The sequence below is a fragment of the Carcharhinus amblyrhynchos genome, chromosome 35, assembly GCF_965287045.1.
Source record: "Carcharhinus amblyrhynchos chromosome 35, sCarAmb.v2.hapA, whole genome shotgun sequence".
Taxonomy (NCBI): Eukaryota; Metazoa; Chordata; class Chondrichthyes; order Carcharhiniformes; family Carcharhinidae; genus Carcharhinus; species Carcharhinus amblyrhynchos.
This window is the reverse complement of record NC_137358.1, coordinates 5,507,340-5,527,219: the sequence shown is the minus strand read 5'-3', so window position 1 is coordinate 5,527,219 and position 19,880 is coordinate 5,507,340. Positions and strand designations below refer to the sequence as shown.

General features: G+C 43.9%; 1 protein-coding gene across 3 annotated transcripts in view; it reads right to left on the bottom strand.

Moving 5' to 3' along the window:
- Nucleotides 1-18,883, bottom strand: part of tnnt1 (troponin T type 1 (skeletal, slow)) — a 55,186-nt gene extending 36,303 nt beyond the window's left edge. For 2 of the 3 annotated variants that reach the window (XM_080217295.1, XM_080217296.1), the window contains exons 1-4: nt 18,779-18,882; nt 5,959-6,009; nt 3,109-3,122; nt 1,036-1,053 (exon numbers count right to left, since the gene is read on the bottom strand). In XM_080217295.1, coding sequence (XP_080073421.1) covers nt 1,036-1,053; nt 3,109-3,122; nt 5,959-5,990 — 64 coding nt within the window. In that variant the 5' untranslated portion in view covers nt 5,991-6,009; nt 18,779-18,882. Of the gene's footprint in view, nt 1-1,035; nt 1,054-3,108; nt 3,123-5,958; nt 6,010-18,778 lie in introns of all 3 variants that reach the window. The other variant, XM_080217294.1, reaches the window with a different exon arrangement.
- Nucleotides 18,884-19,880: the final 997 nt, after the last annotated feature.

The window sequence follows — 19,880 nt, the reverse complement described above, 5'->3', positions numbered from 1 at the left end:
ATTCCAACCTTGGGTGACTGTGCAGATTTTGCATGTTTTCCCCGTGTCTGCGTATGTTTTCTCTGGATGCTTTGGCTTCCTCCCACACTCCAAAGATGTGCAAGTCAAGTGGATTGGCCATACTAAATTGCCCCTCAGTGTCCAAAGATGTGCGGGTTAGGTGGTTTGGCCATGCCAAATTATCCTTTAGTGTCCCAATACATGTAGGTTAGGTAGGTTAGGGGGACTAAAGGATAAATATGTGGGCTATGGGATTAGGGCCTAGGTAAAATGCTCTATCAGATAGTCAGTGTTGAATCAATGGGCTGAATGGCCTCCTTCTGCACTGCAGGATTCTATGATTCTATGTGTCTGCAGTAACCAGGTAATTGCAGTCTTTCAAAGAGGACATTAATGACAAATAAAATGTGTTCTTGGATGCCTGTACATGAAGGACTGGGTTAGTTAATCCTTTTGACAAACCAATTAGACTAAATTAAATTAACTGAGGGATAAACCAAAAAGGGGCAGCTTCCAAAAGGAAGGGAACCGCCCTAAACAAAACAACAAAGAGGAAAGGAAACTTAAAACAGCAAATTAAAATGTAATTAAAGAGGTTGATAATGTACCCCAGCCCCTGCAGTGCCCAATGGGCACAGAAGGCATTGACAGTGCCCTCGAACACCAAATGCTCCCTCTCTAGGAACACCTGGCCACAAATATGGCCACGGTAGAGGGGTAGACATTTGGGTCAGACGACCCCCTTGGTTGCCCGCTGCCTGGATCTGTTGATGGCAAGAACTGGGTTAGTCAACAGCTTAAATCTATAATAATAAAATAAGCAATTCAGCCAACACTGAGAATTGATGGGATATTACATCAGACAAATATTAGGTCACAGAACGAAGCATAAACATATTGAAGGTCAACTTGACTGTGTGCAACATAAAAAGCTAGTTGGATGGTTGGCATAGGAAGCATAAAGGTTTTCTATCACCTGCACTGGTTGTTGGCATGGACACAGGCTGAGAATAAAGCAACTGCTGAGCTTCGTACCTTCCTCAGGCTCTTCCTCTGTGAGAGAAAACAGGAGGCTTGTTATAAAGACACCACAGTACAGGTTACTTGCTGTGCTGAGGACTGCGAGCAAGCCAATGTTTACATGCAACCTTTGCTTGCACTTTGATTTGACGTATCAATCACGAGACGCAAAGGATAATGGGCAAGATTCACGGCCTCCCAGTTGCGTGTTTCCGCCGGCCGGAGGCGTGGTTTGCTAGCGGCGGGATTCCCTAGTCCCGCCGCGGTCAATGGGAATTCCCATTGATGTCACCCCCACGCTGGCAGGAAACCCACAAGTGAGGGTACGCAGCTGCTGCGACTGGAGAATCAGTGAACAGCCAGAGAATTCCGGCCAACAAGTGTGATTGATGGGCACCTGAGAGAAATAAGCTCGCAGGGCTACAGGGATTGAGCGAGACAATGGGATTGACTGGATTGCTCGCCAGGGAGACATCATGAATCTGATGGGCCTAATGACTCCCTTTTGTACTCTAATGACTATCTTTTCTTTTGGGAACTGTGTAAAAACAGGAGTTTTAGCCATTGTTCTAGTACAAATGTTAATTCTTAGAATTTATAATTTAACCCAACATTTTTCTGTCCTCATTTTAAAGTAGCTTCATTTTGATTTGGTTTGATTTATTATTGTCATGTGTATTGGTATGCAGTGAAAACCTTGTTTCTTGCACACTATACAGACAAAGCATACTGTTCATAGAGTACATGGGGCAAGGAAAGAAGAGGGTGCAGAATGTAGTGTTACAGTCATAACTAGATTGTAGGGAAAGATCAGCTTAATATAAAGTAGATCAATTTAGAAATCTGACAGCAGCAAGGAAGAAACTGTTCTCGAGTCAGTTGGTACATGATCTCAGACTTCTGTATCCTTTTCCCGATGGAAGAAGGTGGAAGAGAGAATGTCTGGAATGGGTGGGGTCTTTAATTATGCTGGCTGCTTTCATTTCAGTTGTCTGATGCTACACAGTATTGCCTTTCTGGAGTAGGGCAAGGGATGCTTGCAAGTACATCATTCTTGATTTCTTTACCAGGAGATCGGTCTGACTGAGTCTTCCCCTGTCCTGTAGGCTCCTGGATTATCTTGTTCTATATTCTAGTTAATCTTGCTGGCTGATAACCTGATCTGTTGTTTACTGGCTTCTCTATCTGATCCTAGCTTGATTTACTGACAACTTGTATGTTGCAAAAGGATGAACAATGGTGGACAGGTGGAGACTTTCTGTTGGAGACGCTCGTGCTAAATATTAACTTGTATTGCTAGCCACTGTCAGTATCAATATATTTTGGTACATTGACTGGGTACAGCAATGGAGCAGTGGTAATGTCATTGGATTATTAATCCAAAACTCTCTGAGAACATGGGTTCAAATCCCACGATGGCAAGTGGTGAAATTTCAATTTAATAATTAAAAAATAATAATCTGGAATTGAAAAGACGGAGGCCAAGGGAAGACCTGACAAAATTATGAGAGATGGATAGTCAGAGGCTTTTTCCCAGGATAGAAGTGTCAATTACAAGGGGGCATGGGTTCAAGGTGAGAGGGGGGAAAGTTAAAGGGAGTTCTGCGGGGGGAGTTTTTCACACAGAGAGTGGTGGGTGCCCGGAACGTGCTGCCAGAGGAGGTGGTGGAAGTAGGCACATTAGCAACGTTTAAGAGGCATCTGGATGGGTCCATGAATAGGGAAGGAATAGAGGGATACAGTCCCAGTTAGGGCAGAGTTTTTTTTGGTTTAGTTATGATTGGCGCAGGCTTGGAGGGCCGAAGGGCCTGTTCCCGTGCTGTACTTTTCTATGTTCTCTGTTCTACAGTGGACGCCAATTGTAGAACTCTATAATCAAAATTAGAATGAGTTCACTGATTGGCAACTATGATTTACGATGATTGACTGAGTAAAGAACGTTGAAGGGGTGCTTGTGATAGATAGTTAGACATTGAAATTAATGCGTCTCACTAAGATATCTTTCAACTGCAAACCAATATTGCAAATAAATGGAAACTATGCACTTTATCACTTCTAAGAATAAAAGAGTATAAATTGAGAGATTACCTTCCTGCTGCCCCCTGTGAGGAGAGAAGTATAGAGATTATTATTTTGACAGTTCAGTCAGGAAAACTTAACATAATTTAAATAGAAATATTTCTCAAGGTACAGAGCATAAACTAGTTGAAATACAAGCAACAATGCTACTTTCCTTCGCCCATTTCATTTATTCATTCCTTTCTTAGTGCAGAAGGAGGCCATTCGGCCCATCGAGTCTGCACCGACTACAGTTCCACCCAGGCCCTATCCCTGTAACCCCATACATTAACCCTGGCTAGTCCCTTTGACACTAAGGGGCAATTTAGCACGGTCAATCCACCTAACCCGCACATCTTTGAACTGTGGGAAGAAATTGGAGCACCCAGAGGAAACCCACACAGACATGGGGAGAACATGCAAACTCCACACAGACAGTGACCCAAGCTGGGAATCGAACCTGGGTCCCTAGTGCTGTGAGGTAGCAATGCTAACCACTGTGCCACCATGCCAAATTTTATTTCATTTCGTTTTATCTCATTCATCCATTTTATCATCCTTCTTTCTCACTTCTATTTTTCCACTTCTTCATTCCTGCTCTCCTTCTTTTCACATCCTCCCCCAACACCGCCACCCCTCCACTGCAACTGCCACATTCCTCAAGCAGTCCTTTAAGATTCTACACCTCATTTCTGCCATTCACGCACTCCGATCACTTAACAATCACTCTTATATGCCCACCATGGGAATGAGAACAGTTGGGACATGGACCATGCAAAGGTCCATTGACCTCAGTTGGGATTTTCCGGCTTTGGGGGTGAGCGTGGCCGGAAAATCCTGACCAATCATTCTCTGAATCGATAGGTGCTTGATGGGTGATGCAGACACAATGGGCCGAAGGGCCTCTTTCTGTGCTGTAACTATTTTATGATTCTAGAAGACGATGTGCTAAAAATACTCAGAATTGGGGACAATAATAACAACATGGACTAAATCAGTGTTCACAAACTGATGTGCGGGGAGAAGTATATCAATAACACACAGCAATGTTCGCATTGTGGCATTCATGTCAAAACCATTGACATTCTATAACATATATGTATTTTTCAGCCTATATTTAATAATAGAATCATAGAATCCTACAGTGCAGAAGGAGGCCATTTGGCTCATCAAATCTGCACCAACAACAATCTGCCCAGGTCCCATCCCCACAACCCCAAATATTTACCCTGCTAATCCCCTGAAGGGCAATTTAGCATGACTAATCAACCTAACCTGCACATCTTTGGACACTAAGGGGCAATTTAGCGTGGCCAATCAACCTAACCCCCACATCTTTGGACTGTGGGAGGAAACTGGAGCACCCGAAGGAAACCCACACAGACACGGGGAAACTCCACACAGAGAGTGACCTGAGGCTGGAATTGAACCTGGGACCCTGGCGCTAATGAGGCAGCAGTGCTAATCACTGTGCCACCGTGCCGCACGATAATCCACACTCTTACTTCATTCATATATCTTGGAAGTATAACTCTTTCAGGAAATGAGATCCTGGCAATCACAACCCAGTAACATTGCCAACATCCCCAAGTTTGGCCTGGAGTGTCTGAGATATGAAGATTAATTGACTGAGAAATGTAGAGAGCAACACCCAGGACTAATATCACCATTTAAAAAAAAGTGTTTTGTTCATTGTTCTTAAACATGTCAATTTATTAGTTTTAAAAGTATTGGAAATTGCAGGAAAAAAATAAGGTGTGTTTAATAGTCAAGAATCATCCAATAAGTAATGGTGTGGATATGCTGGGTGGCCAATGCTGGACCAGGCGGGGTGGGGAACTCGAGGCTTGAAGTCATGAGATGCGACCTCCAGGACTATATTTGTGATGATACTGTGTCTTTAAGTAATGTTTTTTAATCACGTTTCTCTGCATGTGATTTTGTTGGCATTGTGTTGTCTGTAGCTGGTGTCTTGCATTGTTACTGAAGCAGTATAATTGACATCATGTCAATTTTAATCTGAACTAATGCAGTGTTCTGTGCTTTAATGGTCCCTTGGGAATGGTGAGTAGAGCTTGATTGAGTTCAGGTCAGGTCACGTGGCTGGGGACAGCTATTTTTCACAGAACATTTCAGTTTTAGTTTGTTTTTCAGAAGCTGTGAGAGAGTCAGCAATTTTTTCCCTTCTCTGGAATCTGAAGACTGGAAGTCACGAGAGATAAAGTTTACCTCTCTGAAGTTTGGCTGTTTCGAGGATGTATCGTCCTCTGCAAACAGCTGATCTGGATTTTTGTCCATATGTGTTACAAAACTGAAAATGTAGCACGCTTGTTTCTGTGCCAAGCCTGAAGAAGTGTGTATGACTGTGGGATGATGTTTAACTTAGAACAACAGAGATAGCTAGCTGTTAGGAGTTATACTGGGTCATGTTTAAGTTGTGTAATTGGTAAAAGTTGTGCTAATTCTTTGTGTTATATTTTAGCTGTGTTCTTAAATAAACTTTGTTTTGATAAAAGCTCCCTTGTGGGTCACTTGAATCATACCTGGAGTGAGCCACCTTATGCTTACCCTAATGCCAAAATAGAATGTAAGACTTAAGGTCGAGGCTAGCTCCACAAAATACCTTGGGGTCCCTTGCCTAGGTCTTAGCACATTCAACCAAAGTTGGCAACTTTAAGCCCCATCGGACTCAATATCCGAAGAGACCTGAAGAGTGACACTGTCTGTTCAATGAAGTCAGGCTCCGTTGGTGACGATTTAATCACTACTCATTTCTCAGTTTGGCTAAAGGCATCCCACTTACAGATTAAAAGGTGGGGGGGGGCCGGATGGGGAAAGGGTGATGGGGACCGCAAATATAAATATTCCAAATAAACTTACTCATATTCACCGACATCTTCAGTGTCAGACATACTGGATCCTGCGATCTACCTGATGTCAAAGAACAAGTATTAATGCATTGCTCAAGAATTCATCGCCTTTTCAGCTCTTCAGAACTTCAAACTTGCACGTCAGCAAAGATGCCCATGCAGGAGTTCGACAAAACTGCAGAATCAGAACGTAGCCCAATGCATGGCGCATAATTCACCAGTTGTCAATATCTAATGGCCAATGAGCATTCACCAATGACATGAATATTCTAAACATCTATGGGCAGCATGGTGGCACAGTGGTTAGCACTGCCTATTGCACTGTGCCAGGGACCCACGTTCGATTCCTGGCTTGGTCATTGTCTGGGCGGTAGCTGAACATTCTCCCCGTGTCTGTGTGGGTTTCCTCCAGGTGCTCCGGTTTCCTTCCACAGTCCAAAAGCTGTGCTGGTTAGGTGCATTGGCCATGCTAAATTTCCCCTCAGTGTACCCAGACAGGTGCTGGACTGTGGCGACTAGGGGATTTTTACAGTAATTTCATTGCAGTGTTCATGTAAGCCTATTTGTGACACTAATAAATAGATAAACTTCAAACACACCTGATCACTGGTTAGGTAGCAAACAAACTTGTAAAATAGGAGCAGAAGTAGGCCACTCAACCCCTTGAGCCTGCTCCATAATTTGGTAAGATTGTGATAGATCTACTTGTTTTTTTTATTCATTCGTGGGACATGGATCATCATTGGCTAGGCCAGCATTTATTGGCCATTCCTAATCTTCCTTAAACTAAATGTCTTGCTTGGCCCATTTCAACCCCGTTGCTGTGGTTCTGGAGTCACATGAAAGCTAGACCGGGTAAGGACGGCAGATTTCCTTCCCTGAAGGGACATTACAGAACCAGATGGGTTTTTCCAACAATCAACAATAGTTTCATGGTCATCAGTAGATTCTTAATTCCAGACATTTTTTGCTGAATTCAAATTCCACCATCTGCCATGGCACGATTTGAACCCGGGTCCCCAGAACATTAGCTAAGTTCCTGGATTAATAGTCTAGCTATAACACCGCTGGACCATTGACATCCCTTGTGCTTCAAGTTTGACATTCCCATCTACTCCTGATGACCTATGATTCCCATGGTTAGTCTGCCACTGAGGAGGCATCATGTATGGTGTGTCACTGAGTGGGGTACCAATTTGGGATGGACTTGAACTAACAGACTGACCAGAAAACAATTCACAAAATGCCAATGTACACTTGCATTGATACCCGGATACCTAACAGTCTGTCTCCTTGAATGCATTCTTTCCGATTGTATCACAGCCTGGTTTGGCTTTTGCTCTGCCTAATTCTGCACAAAACTACAAAGGGTTGTGAATGTAGTCCAACCCATCACGCAAGCCAGCCTCCCATTTATTAATTCTGTCTACACTCTCCACTGCCTCAGGAAAGCAGCCAGCATAATTAAGGGCCCCATGCTCCCAGGACATTCTCTATTGCACCTTCTTCCATCAGGAAAAAGATGCAAAAGTCTGAGGTCACAAAGCAATTGACTCAAGAACAGCTTCTTCCCTGATGCCATCAGACCTTTGAGTGGACCTACCTTGCACTAATTGATCTTTCTCTACTCCCTCCCTATGACTGTAACACTACATTCTGCACAATCTTCTTTCTTTCTCTATGAATGGCATGCGATGTCTGTATAGCATGCAAGAAACAATACTTTTCACTGTATACTAACAGAATCCCTACAGTGCAGAAGGAGCCCATCAAGCCTATACTGACCCACACAGGCCCCACCCAATAACCCCATGTATTTACCCTACCTAGTCCCCCTGACAAGGGCAACTTAGCATGGCCAATCCACTTAACCTGTACGTCTTTGGACTGGGGGAGGAAACCGGAGCACCTGGAGGAAACCCGTGTAGACACGGGGAGAACTTGCAAACTCTACAGAGACAGTAACCCAAGCCAGGAATCAAATCCGGGTTCCTGGAGCTATGAGGCAGCACTATACCACCATATCGCCCTTTTATATTAAATCAATACATGTGACAATAATAAATCAAGATTTGACTGCCAATGTGCAGCGTATTGTCAAATGGGTCACTTAAATAAAATTTATAGTTTATTTAATAGTGTCACAAGTAAGGCTTGCATTAAAAGCAATGGAGATACTGTGAAATGCCCCTAGTCATCACACTCCGGTGCCTGTTCTGATACACTGAGGGGGAATTTAGCATAGCTATTGCACCTAACCAACACGTTTTTCAGATTGTGGAAGGAATCCGGAGCACCCAGAGGAAACCCACTCAGACGCAGGGAGAATGTGCAAACTCCACATAGGCAGTGACCCAAGCTGGAAATTGAATCCTAGTCCCTGGTGCTGCGAGGCAGTAGTGCTAACCACTGTGCCACTGTCCTGCCACATAAATCAGTATCACAGTGCCAAAGTCATTCATTAAACAAGGCATCAATGGGAGAGGATTACCCATTGAATGTGGACGCTGGTGAGGAGGAAGATGAGGACAAGTGAAATCGATAAATGTTCTGGAAGGAAAGGGCCTAAACTGCTTTGGTGAAAGAGATAAAGCTACATTTTCCTGATAGAAGTTTATAAGATTGAGGGACATGGACAAAATGGATAGTCAGAAACTTTTTCCCAGAGTGGAAGAGTCAATTACTAGGGGGCAGTTTAAGGTGTAGGGGGCAAGGTTTAAAGGAGATGTATGAGGCAAGTTTTTTACACAGAGGGTGGTGGGTGCCTGGAACTCGTTGTCGGGGGAGGTAGTGGAAGCAGATATGATAGTGACTTTTAAGGGGCATCTTGGCAAATACATGAATAGGATGGGATTGGAGGGATATGGTCCCCAGAAGTGTAGTGGGTTTTAGTTCAGTCAGGCAGCAAAGTCGGTGCAGGTTTGGAGGGCCAAAGGGCCTGTTCCTGTGCTGTAATTTTCTTTGTTCTTTGAGAGCAGGAGTGAGGACAACAGGATGGACCGGGTCAAGGTTAATCTGACAACTGTGCCCGTTTCCAAGGTGTCCGTGTCCCCTGGCATGAACCAAACATGATGGCACTGCTTGCCAATGACTTTGCTTCTGTAACTTTGGATGCTTCTGAAAGGTTACATTACTGGACAATGAGCTGAGATTTAATCTAAAAGTCAGATTGCATTTTAGTTATTTGGTTTATTTTCAACCCTCCCAGGTCTTGGCCAACTCTCCATGAACCCAACAGTTCAGGAATAGTTCCATTAAAGGAGAAGGGAGTCTTTTCTCAACCACCCTTCTGACAGCTGAGCATTTTTCAGCTCCTATCAGGTTCCCCATCCATAGGGAACACAATGCTACATTTGGCTGGGAATGGCTGAGATAATCCTCATGCATACGGTCGGCAGGGCTTCAGAAATACAATATGGAATACAAAAGCTCCTCTCCTGTAACCCTCGCTGCTGGATCACTGCTATTCTGAGAATCAGTGCGGTTTTGAATGAACAACTTAATCCTGGAAGAATGTGTCTGAAATGCTTTCCGATTTAACAGAGGACACTGGCTAAGTTTAAAGGTCAGTTGACAACATTGTCCTTTTTTTATGCAGTTGTGAGTGAGAGGAGCATCCTGCAGCCCTTTCGCCATCACTTACCGCTGCCTGCTGTGCGTCACGCAACAAGCTGTTGCCAGTGGCCGCCAGGCGCCTGGGCAGGCTCCGGAGCTCCCAGGCATTAAATTCTGGCCCTGAGTGACTGACTCTGTGGATTTGCACATTCTCCGTGTCTGTGTTTAAACTTTATTTATTAGTGTCACAAGTAGGCTTACATTAGCACTGCAATGAAGTTACTGTGAAAATTCCCTAGCCGCCACACTCCAGCGCCTATTCGGGTAACTGAGGGAAAATTTAGCATGGCCAATGCATCCAGCTGGCATGTCTTTAGGACTGTGGGAGGAAACCGGAGCACCCGGAGGAAACCTGCGCAGACAAAAGGAGAATGTGCAAACTCCATACAGTCAGTGGGAATCGAAACTGGTTCCCTGGCGCTGATAGGTATCAGTGCTTGCCATTGTGCCACCCTGCAGCCCTGGTTCCTTTGGTGCTCTGGTTTCCTCCCACAGTCCACAGATGTGTACGTTAGGTGGATTGGCCATGCTAAAATTGTCCTTTAGTTTCCCAAGATGGGTAGATTAGATGGATTAACCATGCTAAAAGTGTTGGGTTAATGGGAATAGGGCCTGGGTAAGATACTCTATCAAAGAGTCAGTATTGACCCAATGGGCTGAATGGCCTGTTCTACACTGTAGGGATTCTATGATTCTTGGTGAGTTACCCCTCGTATCCTGGCAAATTGTTGTTTGTGGGAGTCTGCTCAGCACACATTAGCCGATGTTTCCTATATTACAACATTGTCCGTGTTTCAAAAAGTATTTGACAGGCTCTGAGATGTCCAGTGATCATGAAAAACACAATATAAATGCAAGTCTTTCTTTCATTATCACATTGCTGTTTGTGGGATCAGGCTGTGTACAGGTTGGCTGCTGTGCTTCCTACATTACGATGGTGGCTACACTTCAGACAAAACCATTCATCGCTTTCTCCTGAGTTCATGAAAGTTATCAATGCAAGTTCTGTTCTTGTCCAAACTGGTACCTGATCGGTAAGTTAGCACTTCAATAGGTCTCAGGGGAGTAACAACGATAACAAGTATCAGGGATAGAAACATAGGGTGGAATTTTACTGGCACATCTGCCCGAGGTTCGTACGATCCTGCCTGAGGCCAATGGAGATGCCGTTCTCCGAGTCTCGCCCACGCCGAGAATCAGGGAGTGCCGGTAAAATGCCACCCTATGAAAGGCCTATTCTGGCCATAGAAATAGGAGCTGTGATAGGCCATTCGGCCCTTCGAGTCTGCTCCATCACTCAATGACATCATGGCTGATCTTCTATCTCAATGCCATTCTTCAGCATTTTCCCCATATCCCTTCACATCCTTAGAATCTAGAAACCTATCTATTTCCTTCTTGTAATTGGCCTCGCTGTGATGGAGAATTCCATAGGTTCACCAACTCTGAGTGAAGACAAAGAACAAAGAAAATTACAGCACAGGAACAGGTCCTTCAGTCCTCCAAGCCTGCACCGACCATGCTGCCTGACTGAACTAAAACCCTCTATCCATTGGGGGATGGTATCCCTCTATTCCCATCCTATTCGTGTATTTGTCAAGATGCCCCTTAAAAGTCACTACTGCATCCCCTTCCACTACCTCCCCCGGCAACGAGTTCCAGGCACCCACTGCTCTCTGTGTAAAAAAATCTGCCTTGTACATCCCCTTTAAACCTTGTCCTTCGCAGTTTAAACCTGTGCCCCCTAGTAATTGACTCTTCCACCCTGGGAAATAGCTTCTGACTTTCCACTCTGTCCATGCCCCTCATAAGCTTGTAGACTTCTATCAGGTCTCCCCTCAACCCCAGTCATTCCAGTGAGAACAAACCAAGTTTCTCCAACCTCTCCTCATAGCTAATGCCCTCCATACAAGATAACATCCTGGTAAATCTCTTCTGTACCCTCTCTAAAGCCTCCACATCCTTCTAGTAATGTGGCAACCAGAATTGAACACTATATTCCAAGTGCGGCCTAACTAAGGTTCTATAAAGCTGCATCATGACTTGACAATTTTTAAACTCAGTGCCCCGGCCGATGAAGGTAAGCATGCCGTATGCCTTCTTAACTACCTTCTCCACTTGCATTGGCATTTTCAGTGCCCTGAGTATCTGCACATCCAGATCCCTTTGCCTATCAATACTCTTAAAGGTCCTGCCATTTACTGTATATTTCCTCTCTGTATTAGACCTTCCAAAATGCATTACCTCACATTTCTCTGAATGGCTACCCTATATTGTGAGACTGTGCCCTTTGTTCTGGACCCCCCCAACCAGTGGAAACAACATTCCTGCATCCAGTCTGTCCAGCCCTGTCAGGGTTATATATGTTTCAATGAGATTCTTCGAGAGTTCAGTGAATACAGGCTCCAGTTGACACAATCTCTCCCCCTGCCACCCCGAGAGTCAGTCTGGTGAACCTTCACTGCACTCTCTCTATGCAAGTATATCCTCTCTTAGAGAAGGAGACCAAAACAGCACACAATACTCCAGGTACGATCTCACCGAGGCCCTGTGCAGTTGCAAGAAGACATCCTTGCTCCTGTCCTCAAGTCCTCTTGCAATGAAAGTCAGCGTACAATTTGCCTCCCCAACTGCTTGCTGTACCTATATGTTTGCTTTCGGTGACTGGTGTACTGGACACTTGGGTCCCTTTGTATGTCAATATTTCCTAATCTAGCGCCATTTAAATAATACACTGCCATCATGTTTCTCCATCGCAAAAGGATAATTTTACATTTATCCACGTTATACTACATCTGCCACGTTTTTGCCCACTCGCTCACCTTGAAGCCTCATAACATCCTCTTTATCACTCACATTCCCACCCTTCTGTGTCATCAGCAAACCTGGAAATATGACTTTTCACTGAATCATACAATCCCTACAGTGCAGAAGATGCCATTCGGCCCATTCAGCACTGACACTCTAATCTTATCCAGGCCCTCTCCTCCTGTTCTTTCCCCATTAACCCCACACGCTTCCCATGGATAATGCATTGATTCTACACATTTTGAGACACTAAGGGGCAATTTACAAAAAACAAAGAAAGGTACAGCACAGGAACAGGCCCTTCAGCCCTCCAAGCCTGTGCCGATCATGATGCCCTAATTAAAGAAAAAAAGTCACTGCCCTTACTCGGACCATATCCCTCTATTCCCTCCCTATTCATGTAACCAACCAGACGCTGTTAAATGTTGCTAATGTGCCTGCTTCCACCATGGGAATGTGAGTGATAAGGAAGATGTTATGAGGCTTCAAGGTGAGTGAGTGGGCGAAAACGTGGCAGATGTAGTATAACGTGGATAAATGTAAAATTATCCTTTTGCGATGGAGAAACATGATGGCAGTGTACTATTTAAATGGCGCTGTGTTCCAGGCACCCACCACTCTCTGTGTGGAAAAACTTCTCCCGCACATATCCCTTGAACTTTCCCCCTCTCACCCTGAACCTGTGCCTCCTTGTAATTGACACTTCCACTCTGGGAAAAAGCCTCTGATTATCCACCCTGTCTATGTCTGTCATAATTTTGTAGACCTCTATTAGGTCTTCCCTCAGCCACCGTCTTTCCAGTAGAAACAATTTTAGTTTATTTAACCTCTCCTCATAGCCAACACCTGCAAGACCAGGCTATATCCTGGTTAACCTTCTTTGCACTCTTTCCAAAGCTTCCGCATCTTTCTGGTAGTGTGGTGACCAGAACAGCACACAATACTCCAAATGGAGCCTAACCAAGGTTTCATACAACTAATTTAGCATGGCCAATCCACCTACGCTGCACATTTTTGGATACTAAGGGGCAATTTAGCATGGCCAATTCACTGAACCTATGCATCTTTGGACACTAAGGGGTAATTTAACATGGCCAATTCACCTATCTTGCACATAGGATTAGTGGGGTAAATACATGGGGTTTCAGGGGTAGGCCTGGGTAAGATGCTCTGTCAGAGAGTCGGTGCAGACTTGATGGACTGAATGGCCTACTTCTACACTATAGAAATTAAACCGTGGCCCTGTCTACCTTCTCCAATGGAAGACAAAGGCTGACCCTCCCAATACAGTTCAGTGGGTGTATTAGACTGCCAGAGGCACCATCTTTCAGGTGGGACCTTAACACAGGACAGGACAGGTTCCATTACACCATTTTGAAAAAAGCAGAGGATTGATCTCTGGTGTCTAGCCCAATATTTATTCCTCAAATAACAGCACAAAACACAGATGCCTGCTCAGTATCACATTGCTGTTTATGGGAGCTTGCTGTGCACAAATTGGCTGCCTAAATTACACTACTTCTAAAGTATTTCATTGGTCGTGAAGCATTTTGTTATGCCTTGGGATCATGGAGGCTGTTGAATAAACGTAAATGATAACTTTGGGGACCTAAATTTATAGCATTCAAGATCTCAATTTGACATTTTTACATCAAACCATTGGGTCTTATTTGTAGAATCTCAGGATAGAATTGCTACAGTGCATTAGGAGGCCAGTTGGACCATCGACTCCACACCAACTCTCTAAAAGAGCATCTCATCTGCTTACCGCTGTAACCCCATGCACTTACCATGGCTAATCCACCTAACCTGCACATCTTTGGACACTAATGGGCAATTTAGCATGGCCAATCCACCTAACCTGAACTTCTTTGGACACTAAGGGGTAATTTAGCATGGCCAATCCACCTAACCTGAACTTCTTTGGACACTAAGGGGTAATTTAGCATGGCCAATCCACCTAACCTACACATCTCTGGACACTAAGGGATAATTTAGCATAGCCAATCCACCAAATCTATACATCTTGGAACACGAAGGAGCAATTTAGCATGGCCAATCCACCCAACCTGCACATCTTTGGACACTTAAGGGCAATTTATCATAGGCATAACCAGCTAACCTCTACGGACAGGTGGAAGGGGTGCAATGTGCTTGTTCCAACCTATTTTGAAACATTGAGGTGACAATGAGATACCTTTAACATCAGCCTGAGCCAGGATGACACAAGTGCAGATTTACGGTTAACTTGCAAGGATGCAAGTTCAGCACCATCTGAAAACCAAGAGCAGTTCTCTGTGAATTACACTGAGACTGGGACAGGGCAGGATAGACGTCAGCCTGTGGACCCCCTACAGCTCCAGCTGCTCTTTCACAATCATTGTCAGCCTGATTCTCTGCACAGCAGGAGGAGTATAACGTGGGAAAATGTCAGCTTGTCCACTTTGGCAGGAAGAGTTCAACAGCAGGATATTGTACAAAAGAGACAGCAAAATGTTGCTTTTTTAAATTCATTTGTAGGATATGGTATCGCTGGCTGGACCAGCATTTATTGCCCATCCCTCGTTGCTCTTGTTCAGGGGGCAGTTGAGAGTTAACCACATTGCTGTGGCTCTGGAGTCACATGTAGGCCAGACCGGGTAAGGACAGCAGATTTCCCTCCCTCAAGGACATTAGTGAATCAGGTGGGTTTTTCCCGACAATAGATTCACTGTAATTGTCAGATTTTTAATTTCAGATTTTTTTTACTGAATTTAAACCATCTGCCATGGCAGGATTTGAAATTGCGTTCCCAGAACATTAGCTGAGATTCTGGATTAATAGTCTAGCGATAATACCACTAGACCAACACTTCTCCAATTAGAGAGGAATCTGGATTCATGAATCACAAGAAATTAGCATGTCAGCATAACAAATAATTAGGAAGGCAGGTGGAATGTTAACCTTTGTGCAAGAGGATGAACTATAAAAGGAAGGAATAAAAGGAAATTGCTGTGGATGCTGGAATCTGAAACCAAAAGAGAAAAGGCTAGAAAATCTGAACAGATCTGGCAGCATCTGTAAGGAGAGAAAAGAGCTGACGTTTCGAGTCCAGATGACCTCTTGTTAAAGCTGAATACAGGGTCATCTGGACTTGAAACGTCAGCTCTTTTCTCTCCTTATAGGTGCTGTCAGACCTGCTGAGATTTTCCAGCATTTTCTCTTTTGGGATAAAAGGAAGTCTTGTTGCAATTTACAGGGCATTGGAGAAACCATACCTGATTCGATCTGATTTGATTTGATTTATTATTGTCACATGTATTAGGATATAGTGAGAAGTATTGTTTCTTGTGCACTATACAGATAAGACATGCCATTCATAGAGTACATAGGGGAGAAGTGAAGGACAGGATGCAGAATATCCTGTTACAGTCCTAGCTAGGCTGTCAAGAAAGATCAGCTTAACATATGGTAGGTCCATTCAAAAGTCTCATGAGGAAAGTTTGAATAGATTGCGCCTGTATTGATTGGAGTTTAGAAGAATAGAATAGAATGCAGAAGGAGGCCATTCAGCCCATCAAGCCTGATATCTTATCAAATGCCTTCCTGAAGTCCAGATACACTACATCTACAGGATCCCCAGTATCCCCTTGGCTTGTTACACCTTCTAAGAATGCAAACAGATTAGTCAAACATGACTTACCCTTTATAAGACCATGCTGTCTCTGATGGATTGCGTTTTGACTTTTCAAATGTCCTGTTATTACGTCTTTAACAATGGATGCTGATGGGTAGTGTGGTGGCACAGTGGTTAGCACTATTGCCTCACTGTGTCAGTCCAAACATGTGCAGTTTAGGTGCATTGGCCATGCTAAATTGCCCCTTAATGTCCCAGCATGTGTATGTTAGAGGGATTAACGTGTGGGATTAGGGAATACAACCTGGTTGGGATTGTTTTCAGTGTGGACTCAATGGGTCGAATGGCCTCCTTCTGCACTGTAGGGTCACTATTTATTCCATGATCCTATGACCCGGGTTCAATTCCCGCTTTGGGTAACTGAGCGGAGTTTGCACATTCTCCCTGTGTCTGTGTGGGTTTCCTCTGGATGCTCTGATTTCCTCCCGCAGTCAGAAAGACGTGCTGGTTAGGTGTACTGGCCATGCTAAATTCTCCCTCAGTGTACCCAAACAAGGGATGGAGTGTGGCAACTAGGGGATTTTCACAGTAACTTCATTGCAATGTTAATGTAAGCCTACTTGTGACGCAAATAAATACATTTTAAATCTATTAGCAGCAGTTCAAGAAGACAGCTCACAACCATCTTCTCAAGGACAATTTGGGATGGACAGTAAAAGTGCTGACATAGTCAGCAGTGTCCACCTCCTAAGAAAGAATTTTAAAAATCCTTTAATCATCTTTCATAGAAAGCTACAGTGCAGAAGGAGGCCATTCAGCCCATTGAGTCTGTACCAAACACAATCCCACCCGGGCTCTATCCCCATAACACCATGCATTTACCCTAGCTAGTACCCTTGACACAAAGGGGCAATTTAGCATAGCCAATCCACCCAACCTGCACATCTTTGGACACTAAGGGGCAATTTAGCATGGCCAATCCACCCAACCTGCACATCTTTGGACACTAAGGGGCAATTTAGCATGGCCAATCTACCTAACCTGCACATCTTTGGATACTAAGGGGCAATTTAACATAGCCAATCCACCTACTCCAAACATCTTTAGACATTAAGGGGCAATTTAGCATGACCAATCCACCTAACCCGCACATCTTTGGATACCAAGGGGCAAGTTAGCATGGCCAATCCACCTAACCTGCATATCATTGGATACTAAGCGGTAATTTAGCATGGCCAATCCACTTAACCTCCACATCTTTGAACAGTGGAAGGAATCCGGAGCACCTGGAGGAATCGCATGCAGACGTGGGGAGAACTTGCCATCACCCATGGCTGGGAATTGAACCCAGATCACTGGCACTGTGAGACAGCAGTGCTAGCCACTGGGCCACCTCAATTAAATCTTAATCTTAACCTTCTAAACTCACAGCAATACAACCATTGTCTGTACAAACAAGTCTGTATGTGAACACTGCTGATGGGAAGTTCTACCCTTATTGTCCAAAATAGTAAACATTAGTTGGTGAAGATATTGAATCTACAATATCTAGGAATAGGATTGAGACTACGCTGAACTTCACACCAGTAGAAGGATGGGACTTTCATCTCACTTGTCTGAGTCAGGTTTTAAACACAGGCCCAAGGGAAAGGACAGATTGTCAGCGTGTGACCAGACAAAGAACACAGTGATGGAAATACCAGTGTAAAAATACACTTAGGTCAAAAAACAAATTCCAATACAGACTTTCCTAATCATCTAAAGTTCTTATCTCCTTCTTTAAAACTGATTACTGACTCCAGTACAAATAAAGTGTAAAGTAAATAGTAATGTTGGATGTTCAGAAGAGAAATCTACCAGGGTTCTGAACTATGCACGTACTTTTAGCTCTGAATTCAACAACCCTCAAGAAGCAGCCAATTCACAATGTACAGATTCCTCACATTTAAATCCCCCACGTAGAATCCCCATGGTGCAAAAGGAGGCTATTCAGCCCATTGAGTCTGCACCAGCCAAACCCCTTTCCCATAACCCTATGCATTTACCCTACTAATCCCCCTGACACTGGGGTCAATTTATCATGGCCAAACAACCTAACCCGCACATCTGTGGGAAGAAACCCTCGCAGACACGAGGAGAACTGTGCAGACTCCACACAAACAGTGACCCAAGGCTGGAATCGAACCTGGATCCCTGGTGCTGTGAGGCACCAGTGCTAACCACTGTGCCATTGTGTCGCATGCCCTTGGCCCTTCGTATCTCTGAAACTTCTTCAGCCACACATGCCTCAGAGAACTCCAAAGCCTCCTGCTTTGGCCTCTAATGCACCCTTCCCACTTCCTTCTCCCTCCCATTGCTAGCCATGCCTTCAATCTTCAAAGTCCTCAGCTCTGGATCTTCTTCCAATTAGAGACACCAATACTGAGGTGTGGTCTCACCAATGCCCTGTACAATTGCAATAAAACATCCTCATTCCCATATTCAAATCCTCTCACTAAGGCATAGTTTCAAAATACAATCCATTAAAATAACTCCACAAGATTAAATTGAACAGAGGACTGTTTAACTCTTCTTGATCAAACATAATCCTCACTCAGATTCTTTCCCTCCTATTCAAGCCTTGCTAACAATTTTCATATCTAATCTCCTGATCTTGGAGGCGAGGTGTGGTCCCATTGCTGGGGTCCCACTCGCCGGGGAAGAGAGAAAATTGGACAAAACTATTTGTCTCCAGCAACCATAGTCACTGGACTGGGGGAGTAGTTCAACAAAACAAACTGCTTTGCCTTACCTTAGAGGCTGTTGGAAAAAGAAAGAGACAGAGAGAGACACAGAGAGAGTGAGAGAGAGAGACGTGAATGCCTTCTGTGTCTGTTAGACAGTGAGGAGATGATGGAAATCCAAAGACAGGGTATGCTGAGGAAACCTGATACTCCCTCTTTATTTGGACAGCCTCTTTGCGTAGAACAAAAAACAAACTAAGTGTGTTCCTTTAAATAGAATTACACTTCATAGAAGAATAAGTTACGTTCCTCCGGAGATGGTGACAGAAATCGAGGCGGAAACCTTGACAACATTTCGCATTGGCACAAGGCAGAATTATTCTACTGATTCTTTGGATTTTGTTATTTTTGATTTAATTTGATTTATTATTGCTATTTGTATTGGGATACAGTGAAAAGTATTAATTCTTGCGTGCTATACAGACAAAGTATACGCTTCATAGAGAAGGAAATGAGAGAGTGCAGACTGTAGTGTTACAGTCATAGCTAGGGTGTAGAGACAGATCAACTTAATATTTGATTTATTATTGCCACATGTATTGGGACAGAGTGAAAAGTATTATTTCTTGCACACTATACAGACAAAGCATACCCTTCACTGAGAAGAGGAGAGAGTGCAGACTGTAGTGTTACAGTCATAACTAGGGTGTAGAGACAGATCAACTTAATATTTGATTTATTATTGTCACATGTATTGGGATACAGTGAAAAGTATTGTTTCTTGCATGCTGCACAGACAAAGCATCCTCTCCATAGAGAAGGAAACAAGAGAGTGCAGAATGTAATGTTACAGTCATGGCTAGGGTATAGAGACAGATCAACTTAATATTTGATTTATTATTGTCACATGTATTAGCATACAGTGAAAATATTGTTTCTTGTGCACTTTCCAGACAAAGCACAGTACAGAGAAGGAAAGGAGAGGGGGTGTGCAGAATGTAGTGTTACAGTCATAGCTAGGCTGTAGAGAAAGATTAACTTAATGCGAGGTAGGTCCATTCAAAAGTCTGACAGCAGCAGGGAAGGAGCTGTTCTTGAGTCGGTTGGTACGTGACCTCAGACTTTTGTATCTTTTTCCTGACGGTAGAAGGTGGAAGAGAGAATGTCCGG